The sequence below is a fragment of the Dipodomys spectabilis genome, unplaced genomic scaffold (genome assembly GCF_019054845.1).
Source record: "Dipodomys spectabilis isolate Male_0828 unplaced genomic scaffold, ASM1905484v1 ptg000030l, whole genome shotgun sequence".
Classification (NCBI taxonomy): domain Eukaryota; kingdom Metazoa; phylum Chordata; class Mammalia; order Rodentia; family Heteromyidae; genus Dipodomys; species Dipodomys spectabilis.
The window spans coordinates 3,570,366-3,581,762 of NW_024870707.1; the positions used below are offsets into that span (position 1 = coordinate 3,570,366).

Below are 11,397 nucleotides of genomic sequence, written 5' to 3' on the forward strand. Positions count from 1 at the left end.
AAAGACAGACCTGATAAGAAATGTACTCAATACCTTGCCCATGTAATTGTAACCCCTGTGTATGGTGTTTTCACACACACACAAAAATTTAACAAAAAACAACAATAGTTATAAATCATATGTGCATGTTACATCCATTTAGGAGAAGTTATTACTGGTGTTATATATACATTAGAATCTAGATGAGACATTTTGCAAGAACAAATCTGAAAAAATAAAGAATCCACTTATTTGTAAAAAAAAAAAAAATAGACAGACCTGACCCAAACAGTCCTAGGAGAAGTTATACTTTTCCTAGCTCAAGGCATTTTTAATTAATTTTATCTTTGCAACTTTTAAAGGAACATTGCAGTTTATATAATAAATAGTAGGTAAATAAAATGTTGTGACCTTCCCAAGGTAAATAGTTCCCAGTGATCATGGAACAGGAAAACATTCTGAAATGTTACAGAACAAACTGTGGTAGGATAAGTTTTGGTTGTTGAAACACACTCCTTGAATGACAGGCAGACCCATAGTTGAGTTAGGTGACATGGGAACGGAAATGATCCTCAGAGGAAAGAAGAGTTCATACTTAAAGGACATTTTTATTTCTGAAAACAGAAAGCAGTGGAGAGTTGGGGATCATCTCATATAAATTAGATTAAATAATGTTTCTTCTGACTCAATCCATTTTATGTAGGCATGAAAGGTAAGCATTATACATAACCAATATCCAACTAAGTAAGCAGAGACTACATTTGTCTAATTGTAATATATTTGAATTGAAATGCCAATGTGAAGAAAATGATCTAAATTCAATTTTTATAGGTTGATCATAAGAAAATGTGAAGTATTTATTACATAGAGTCCTGTCTTGTTATATTTTATTATTATTGTAAATATGATGTACAGTGAAGTTATAGTTATATTAGTCAGTAAAGAGTATATTACTTTTTAATAGCATTATCTCTTCCTCCTAAGTATATTTTGATAGTATCATTTGACCCTGATTTATATACCTAATAAACAAATTAGTGAATAGCTAGTATTTAAATGGATATGTATTTTTCCTACTAATATCTGGAGAGTTCCTTTGTATTTGAATTATTTTCCCTCCATTAATGTATACATTCAATCAAATTGGAATGACTATGTATATATAGTATTAAAGTAACATAGGATAATATGTTTATAAAATAATCATTGTATATTCTTAACTTCTTTTAAAGTCATATCTTTGTAATGTTGTTTCAAGCTATTGGTTTTTGACAATATTACCAACTCAGATATAGTATTTTATTTCAATTGGGGCACTTATGCAAACAATACATAAAATATGTGTTTATTTGAGAGGTGCTGTCTCCTCCTCTACTGGGTATCATTTTTATGCTGAGTGTGTTTGAACTCCTTTCATAGACATTTCCATAAATACAATGGAAAAGTCACCTGACAGTGAAATTGTCTGCCAGAGTCCCCCTCCCCCACCCAGCCCACACTCAGGTCCATTCTACTCTCATTTGAGGACACCATTTTATTGCACATTAACGAATCCTAAGTTCAAATGTTCATCAGCTGATTTACAAAAATATGGGAGAGTTTGACTATTGAAGTGCTTGTTATTTTCTCTAGAATATAGTAGATAACAAAATTAAAAACATAGATTTTATGTTTAGTTTTCTTCTACTTTGTCACAGTGTCCTCAGGGGGACCATCTTGGACGTTCAGTGCTGTTGCCTTCCTGTCTGTGTCCATATGCTTCTGAAACTCAAATGCAGATCACTGACCACACTTCCCACTTCCATTGCATGTTGATAGATACGTCTCGCTATTGCTCTGAGTTACTGTCCTTTGGTTTTCAGGTTTTCTTACTGAATAGTATGGTGTGATCTAACCACAACAAATTCAAGGAGATGAAAGTCAGGTACTGCAAAAGTAGAGGAAACGACAAGTTCCCATACATTCTGGTTTTTCTTTCCCCACTTGATGAGCATGCACATAGACACACAGGTAAGGTGTTTTATGTTAATCAGTCTGAACTGGGTTTGGGACTTATGCTTCTGCTCAGAACCATTTTTATATCATTGAAGCAATCAATTTGAATTGTTACTAATAGCTACAATTAAAGAGAAAATGAATATTTTAGGACAGTCACAAAGATGAATTGTTCTCAATAAACTTCCTATGTAATAATCTTATAATTTAAATGTGCATGATTTAATTGCAATTATTTTATGAGTTTTGCCAGACAGAAAACATGTTAGCTTTTTCTCTCCACTCTAAAATCTGAATAAAGTTTACACATGCTCATACATTGATCACATACTAAAACTCAAACATTTTGAGCTTTGTAATAGTCCATACTATTAGTTTAAAAATTGCATTTGATTTTATATCTTTTAATTGTGTTACATAGTAATGTGTTAACTATCATGTTTATTTTATTTTAAAATGATTAAAATGAATCATTACTATACTGAAAATAAATTCAGATTTTGAAATTATTGATGTTTCCATGAATAATAAAATTTAAAATAACAGTAGTCATCATAAAACTAAACTTATAGCAACAATACAATATCTAGTTTTACAAGAACCTTTTTTTCAAATGTATACTTTTTATAATGAAAAAAATAGACATAATTTATTTTAAAGCACCTGGGAAAGTTAAATTTTATTTTTATAGTGAATGAATATGGTGGCAACATATGCTGTTCTTGGGTTATTCATAGGAAAGTAAATACTGAGGACAGTTACATGACTTATTTCTGGTTAAATAATATCCCACAGATGAAAGATGGAGAGAGAAGAGCAGAAGGCAATGATTCCATAGTGAAAGAATTTGTCCTGCTGGGCTTCTCTGACCTTCCAAACCTCCAAGGGTTCCTATCTGGGGTGTTTTCCATTATTTATATAATTATCCTTACTGGAAACAGCCTCATAATCATAATAACCATGGTTGACCCTACTCTACAGAAACCCATGTATTTTTTCCTGGCAAATTTTTCCTTCCTGGAAATCGGTTATGTATCAGTCACTCTGCCTAGAATTCTTTTCAGCATTTGGACTGGGATCAGGACGGTGTCTCTACCTGTCTGTGCCACTCAGCTGTGCTTCTTCCTGATCCTTGGGACCAATGAAAGTTTCCTGCTGGGTGTGATGTCCTATGACCGCTATGTGGCCATCTGCAACCCTCTCCACTACCCTCTAGTCATGAAACCAAAGAAGTGCATTCAACTGGCAGCCGCAGCCTGGCTCAGTGCAATGCCAGTCCAGATAGGACTAACATGGTGTATCTTCTCTCTGCGTTTCTGTCATTCCAACCAAATTGACCACTTCTTCTGTGACATACCTCCTATACTCAAGCTGGCCTGTGGGGATACATTTATGTACGAATTGTCTGTCTATTTAGTAGCAATTCTCTGTGCTGTGGTCCCTTTCTGGTTGGTCCTTGCTTCTTACAGCAAAATAATTTCCACCATTCTAAGGCTACCTTCTGCCCAAGGACGGGGCAAGGCCTTCTCCACCTGTTCCTCCCACTTACTGGTTGTGGTTTTGTTTTATGGATCTGCCAGCATTACCTACTTCAGGCCCAAATCCACTTATTCTGCAGGACTTGACAAACTCTTCTCTCTGTTCTATACCATTTTTACTCCCATGATGAATCCATTGATATACAGCCTTAGAAACAAGGAGGTGATAATGGCATTGCGGACATTAATACTAAGATCATAATTTCAGGTGGTTGCGGGAAATTGTTTTATTTTGGGTCATATAATCAGAGAAATCTTTTGAATTTCTTCCTTTTCTCTTTATTTGGCTGTCTCGTTCTTCCTTATGTCATTACTCTTAACTTTTAGTCTGGTATTTATTCCACTTCATAATGTGTTAGAAAATTTTCTTCTATCCATAATTTCATAAATGTAATATTAATGTGTCACTCTTTCCTGTAGATAGGTAAGCAGAATTGTAAATATTTTAGAATGTGAAAATGTTTTTAATGATTAAACTTAAAATATAATCTCCATTATGTCAGTTACATTTTTTCTATCATTTGTTAATAAAAAATCTTGCTGCATAATTTATAGTCTATTAAATTCACATACACACATGACACTAAGAAACTATTGAAAAGGCTTGATCCTTTTTAACTGAAAAATAGCAATATTATATCAATTTTCTAGGGTTTCAGAATTTACATTCTTATATATTACTATATATGTGATATCCACTGTCAATAATTGCTTATGTATTTAGGTTGCTTTTTTTCTTTTTAAGCTTTGCCATTATATTTTTATTGTTATTGTAAAGGTGATGTACAGAGGGGTTACAGTTACGTAAGTCAGGTGATGAGTACATGTCTCTTTGTACAATGTCATCCTTTCCCTCACTCTCTCCCAGGTTTTCCCTTTGATATTCATCCACTAGTTGTATACTTCATTATCAAACTAATGTCCAGTGAATACCACTGCTGCATTTGTTCCCCTTTGTTTCTCCATTTCTGTGCTCCCCTTTAACCTCCTACAGACAGACAAATGAACAAATGAGACAAATGAAAAGAAAACAGAAACAGCAACATCAAAAAAAATCTCTTGTTTACATTCTTGGAGTACATTTTGATATGGTCAGGTGCACATAGCTATTGAGCCTTTGTGTTTCTCTCCTAAGAACATTCTCCTTTGATCTCCATCTTTGTGAATGCCTAGATAGCTGTATGATTTATCCTGCCCCAGTCATTTATTTATTGACTTATTACTATCGAGTATGCTTACTTTAGAATTATAGGCACATTCTAGTTACCACAATAGAGAGAAACCTTGCAACTTCTCTTTCTTTGTGTCTGACTTACTTCACAGAATATAATTTGGATTCCTTTAAAATTTCCCAGAATAACCATTAATTCATTATTGCTCAGTCCCTATTTTCTAGTATATAACCTGGGCTTCATGATTTGACTAATAGAATATTATTTATTCAAATATATGTATGTAGACAAAGAATGGAAAAAATAATGCATACATATGTAATTACCTTTTAAGTGCATGATATGCACTTTGGATTCGTATTTTCAACTTAAGAGGGACTAAAAGATATAGGAAACCTTCTCAATGCTTCTTTGATGCTCACCTACTTTCTCTGCTCTGCTCAGTTTTTGATGCCACAATACTGAATGAAGTTTTATGAGATAATGTTCATGTGGCCATATATTTAACAAATGTTAAATTCTGTGAAATTTACCATAGTGATGTATAATCTAAAAGAAAATGTAGAATGTCCTGTGTTACAATTTCATAATCAAAACAAAACCCAGAAGCATACTCTGATTTCAATGGCTTTTTCTTGGTAAGTTTTCAGGATAGAGTAAAAGTATGGCTTTTAAATATAAAAACAAGACTATACTTTCAGGGATCATTTCCATAATTTGTTAACTATAAAAACAAGGTTTTGAGGTTCCATTTCTGTACTCCCTTCGTTTTGTAAATGTGTGTATGAGCAGTGGCATGATAGAACAATAATATTTGAAATTAGCTGAGGCCTCAAATAAGTCTGGTAATTCTGAACATATAGCAATATGAAATTTATGTGACTTTTGGATCCCTTAATTTAAAGAAAAAAATTGTAATCTAGCAAACGTTAAGCAAATGTAAACATATATCTAAAATTATAAGATAAATAGAAAAATATTAGTCATATTGTTTTTATTGTATTGAAATATTGATTTGGAGATTCATGACTTAAGTAGGAATTTGGTAAGATTCCCTGATCTAGTGCTTCCAAGTTGAAATCTGGAGCTATAAAGACAATATACATCCCAGGAGGTTGATCTATTTTATCCTGTCCTTTTACACCTGTTCTTCAGTCCACATCTTTCTCCATCACATTTTTCTTAGATATCAGTCAATGACTGATGGGAAAACATGGTTTTTCCCAATATGATATTACCAATCATGTTATATGGTGAGTTAGTACTGTAGGGAAATAACTACATATTGAAACATTTACTCAAAAAACACTATAACACTGAACATAATCATGGTATGTTATGATAGGTTTGGGTATGTGTCACATAGTACAACCTGTTATCAACACAGTGATAGGTCATATAATTCTATATATCACAGAAATATAGTAGTAATATATTATAAATACTTTATGAACTACACAGAATGGCAGCACTACCTTTGCTCTTAATTAAATAATCCTTCTACATTGTTTAACATAGCTAAGATATGGAATCAACCAGATGCATGAATGGATCAAAAAATGTGGTATGTATACAGAATGGAATTCTATGCTTCCATCAGAAAGAATGGCATTGCCCATTCATAAGGAAAAGGAAAGACTTGGAAAAATTATATTAAATAAAATAAGCTAGAGCTTAAGAAATGTAGGTGGTTACATGATTTCCCTCATTTGTAGTAATTAGAATGTGCTACTAAATCTACAAGTAAACACAAAGGACAGTAAAAGACAAAAATAAACTTACACTTGTCATGATAAATTAAACAGAACTCTAAACATTTATACAGTGAGACCAAAGTAGGATATTCTTTAGAGGATCACAAAGACTCAATAGGTATGTATATATGATCATATAAAATGATGCTTATTGAAATGAACCCCAAGAAATGGAAACAAGAGGGTATTTTTTACTTTTTTGTGTTTTTTTCCTGTTTTTGTCCTTTTGTCGCTATTTATTATTCCTGTATATTTTGTCTTGCAAGAATATCTATTTTGAGGAAGGGTAAAAGGAAGCACAGAAAAAATGGGACAAAGTGTGAACTAATTCAGCATTGATACTCACTAGTACTCTGCTGGGAATGGACTATACATCTTTTTAATTTAATTAATAAGTTTTTATTGTGAAAATACCATACAGAGGAGTTACAATTACATAAGCAAGATAATGAGTACATTTCTTATCAAGCATTGTTGCCTCCTCCTTTGTTTCCCCTTCCCATCCCTGTCCTCCCATCTCCCTCCTCCTCCCTCCCCCCGCCAAAGTTGTAAAGTTTTTTGATATAAAATCTATACATCTTGTGAGGCAGTGGGTCAGAAGAAAAAACTGGGAAAAAGTGAGAGAAGAGGTTGACACTGTTACCAACAAAATGTAGACCTTACATACTTAAATAACTGGAACCCCTCTGTACATTACCTTAACAATAAAAGTATGCAAAAAAAGGAAAAAAAAGAAAAATTATTCCCCACCAAGTCTCATGAAAAGAGTCTCATGAAAGTTTATTTGGTTCATTCTATTATAAAATATTAAGAAAAATATTAAGAAAAAATAAAAAAATACAATTCCCTTGTGTGAGATTCCTCATCACCAATCATGTGATCTTGACTAGGTTTAAATGGGTTTGATTGCCTCTGAGTAGTCTCTACATTACTGATTTTGTAAATTTGAAAACAATGTTTTCATAGAAAAAATTGCATTGATGAGTTTTGGTGTCTATTATACTCTAGAAATGTTTCTGCCTAAGCATTAGTCAGCTTCTTATCCCTGTCCAAAAATTTCTAGAAGGAATAAATTAGTTGGTTTTTGTGTATAGAGTTTTCAGATCTTGGTGAACTCTCTTACTGCTTTTGTGACTGTGAGGTTGAGGAAACATGGTAGAGATTGTTCAACTCATGATGAACAGGAAAGACATATACATACTCTCTTTCACAGATACACATACATGCACACACACACACACACACACACACACACACGGTTGCACAGGAGGGGAAGGAGAGGGAGAAACAGAGAGACAGAGACAGAGATAGTGAGAGAGAAATTCCACTTGATAAATGATGCTCCACATTCTATTAGTGTCCTAGGCGAGTAAGCACCTGGTCTTGGCGGAGCATTTGTGATCTAGGCTACAAGTATATGTACAAGTAGGTTTTCTGACTCAATTGTGCAAAAGAGTAAATTATTTGGCTCCCACATATATTCAAAGAACTAAGAGTGCAGTTCCCTTCCAAATTCAACAGTACGCCCAGGAGAAATTTACATTGCCATTCAGATCCCAAGATAAAAATCAAAGCTGAATTTCTGGCTCTCAGGGAGTCAAACAGGCAGGGTTTACCTACACTGTGTCCAAGGATAGTACTCTGTGCTATACAAGAATTGAACAGGACTGAGGAACTGTGAGTTGGTATTGCAGGATGCTAATTGCCTCAAAATTAGAGTTGTTCAACCTTCTCAGTGAATTTAAATACAAAATAGAAAGACTTATTTCCCTTATTTGCAATAACTAGTATATGTCTGAGACAAACAGAAACCGTCAGACAAGTTAATGTTAGGCAAAATGATCCCCAAGATAAAGATTCAAATGTTTTTTCTTTCTTGCGATTGTTTCCAACATATTTATATGATGATTTCTTTGTTGCTTTGTATGTACCTCCCGCAGGGTATAAGCTCTGCTTTCACTGTATTTGATGTTGATATAATTTGTGAAGGGGAAGGGAAAAAACAAATTGTTTAAATAGGGATACAGGTGGACCCATTACAACAATGAGATGTACAAGACGTTTATGTCGAAAAACGAACTTTACAACTTTGGCGGGGTGGGGGGTGGGGGTTGGTGGGAGGGTGGTCAGGGTTGTGGGGGGTGGAGAGGGGAAAGAATGGTATGGGGAAACAAAGGAGGAGGCAACAATGCTTGATAAGAAATGTACTCACTATCTTGCCCATGTAATTGTAACCCTTCTCTATGGTATTTTCACAATAATAAAAAATAATTTTATTAACTTTAAAAAAGATTCTGCAAAGAATTATATCTGAACATAGTTTATGTTTCCGAATTTCCCTAGTGATGCTTTCTTTTTTGTTCTCCTAGTTTTTTCAGCAGTAAAACCAACGACTTTCACTCATCAGCACACAGATTCGATCATGTACTGAACAGTCATTGTCCAACTATGATTGGTAATTGTCATATGTAGAGTCAAGAATTCCAGAAAATAGTGGTATCAACATCTGTATATGTGATTTTCTATTACTTAGGCTTTGTAGGTCAATCCTATAATACTACCAAATATGACACACATTTTGCTAGGGTCTGGAGGGCAGGTTCAAGAAAAGTTCAAAACATCTCAGTTTATTCGCAAGACTATAACAAAATAAATAAAACTAACAAGGATTTTATGACTCAAGGAATGGATCTCAATACCCAGGAATATAAAATCATATCTATCTATCTATCTATATATATATATATAGATAGATAGATAGATATGTATATCTTTAAACATAAATGGAAGCTAAAATATCTACATTTAGAAGTCTGTTTATTTACACTGAAAAGTTGACAGGGTAAAATTTTATTATGAGAAATCATTTTCTTCAGGCATAGATCATTGTACAGGGATGAATTTGTTCACTATAGATCTCACCAGCTGATAGCTACATGTAACATATATATATATATATATATATATATATATATCATAATCAGGAAACATCTGTGTTTGTGAGGCCATGATGGAAAGAGAAAGTTTCTCCGATACATGTAAGACAACATAAACAGTTTCAAGTAATTCATAGTACTATGTTTTAAATATTAATTTTTTCAGTGCTGCAATCACATCCTTATTCCTAAGGCTGTAAATCATCGGATTGAACATAGGAGTCAAGATGGTGTAGAAAATAGAGAGCAACCTATCAATTCCAGCAGAATGACTGGACTTTGGCCTGAAGTAGGTAATACTAGCAGATCCATAAAATAAAACCACAACCAACAGGTGGGAAGAGCAGGTAGAGAAGGCCTTGCCCCGTCCGTGGGCTGTTGGCAACTTCAGAATGGTGGAAATAATTTTGCTGTAAGAAGCAAGTATCAGTGAAAAAGGAACCACAGCAAACAGCATTGCTACTACATAGACAGACAATTCATGCATGGACGTGTCCCCACAGGCTAAATTGATCATGGGGGGTATGTCACAGAAGAAGTGGCCAATTTTGTTAGAACTACAGAAATGCAGAGAAAATATTTGACATGTTTGTCCTATTTGGACTGGAATTCCACCAAACCAGGAGCCAGCTGCCAGCTGAATGCACTTCTTTGGGTTCATGATTAATATATAGTGGAGAGGGTGGCAGATGGCCACATAGCGGTCATAGGACATCACAGCCAGGAGGAAGCACTCAGTGGCTCCCAGAATCAAGAAGAAGCACAGCTGGGTGGCACAGGCCCTCAGAGAAATGGTTCTATCCTGCGTCCAAATGCTGACCACAATCCTAGGCAGAGTGACTGACACATAACAGATTTCCAGGCAAGAAAAATTTGCCAGGAAAAAATACATGGGTTTCTTCAGGGCAGGGTCCACCCTGGTTAATCCAATTATGAGACTGTTTCCAAATAGGATAATAATGTAAATGATGGAAAACACTCCAGATAGGAACCCTTGGAGGTTTGGAAGGTCAGAGAATCCCAGCAGGACAAAGTCTTTCACCATGGAAACATTGTTTTTTGTGTTTATCTCTCCATCTCTCATCTGTGGAAAGATTTAATCAAAAGCATAAGTCATTCTAACTAAATTTTATAGTTCAATGATGGCACAAAATCTTGCATGGCATAAAAGCAAATATATAACTTCAGATATTCTAAAAATAGAATTTGTATAACTTTTCTTATTAATAAAAGTCCATATGGACTTATCTATCTAGAATGTTAAACATTTTTATATTGATGAACAGTATAATTTTATATTTTGCTATCATGTTATACTCAGAATCTCATAAATCTGGATCTATTTTTTTTTTACAGGTCTTGAGCTTGAATTCAGAGCCTATGTGCTGTCTCAGAGGAATTTTGTTCAAGGCTAGTGCTCTAACACTTGGGCCACACCTCCATCTACACAATTTTTGGTGATTAATTGATTACATGAATCTCAAGGACTTTTCTGCCCAGGTTGGCTTTAAACATCAGTGCTCAAATCTCAGCATATTAAGTAGCTAGGTTTGCAGGTGTGAGCCACCAGTGCCTGGCTGAATCTATTTTTAATATAGCAATAACTAATTTCTCAGATTACCATGGTTTTGTCCTCAACAATCAAATCTCTTTTCTATCAATCTTAGTGAAACCTTTATTTCACTTTTCAAGTTAATATTTTCTTTCTCCCTAAATATTTAAAAAGAAAAATAGAGGGAATATTTGCTTAGAGTCTTGCTGTGGTATTTCCAAACTTATGTGTGGTCCTCATGTTTAATATAATTCTGTAATTTTATTATTATAAAATATTATTATATTATTAAGCCATATGCTAGAATTAAGTTTTCATTGCATTTAATACTTTGATAAATGAAGAAATGAGCTAAAGAGAGTCTTCTCAGAAGAAGAAGTAAAGTGGGCAATAGAAACATGAAGAAAGCTCAATATGTATGGTCATAAAGGCAATGAATATCAAAACAACATAAATTCCATCTCACCCAGT

At 34.0% G+C, this 11,397-nt stretch overlaps 2 protein-coding genes across 2 annotated transcripts; one reads left to right on the forward strand and one right to left on the reverse strand.

Annotated features, from left to right (window-relative positions):
* Positions 1–2,769: 2,769 nt before the first annotated feature.
* LOC122105200 (olfactory receptor 10AG1-like) lies at positions 2,770–3,714 on the forward strand. Its single transcript, XM_042676347.1, has one exon. It carries the CDS (start codon positions 2,770–2,772, stop codon positions 3,712–3,714), a length of 945 nt encoding a protein of 314 aa, XP_042532281.1.
* Positions 3,715–9,513: 5,799 nt separating this feature from the next.
* LOC122105201 (olfactory receptor 10AG1-like) lies at positions 9,514–10,458 on the reverse strand. The gene has a single exon (XM_042676348.1). It carries the CDS (start codon positions 10,456–10,458, stop codon positions 9,514–9,516), a length of 945 nt encoding a protein of 314 aa, XP_042532282.1.
* Between the last annotated feature and the right edge of the window lie 939 nt (positions 10,459–11,397).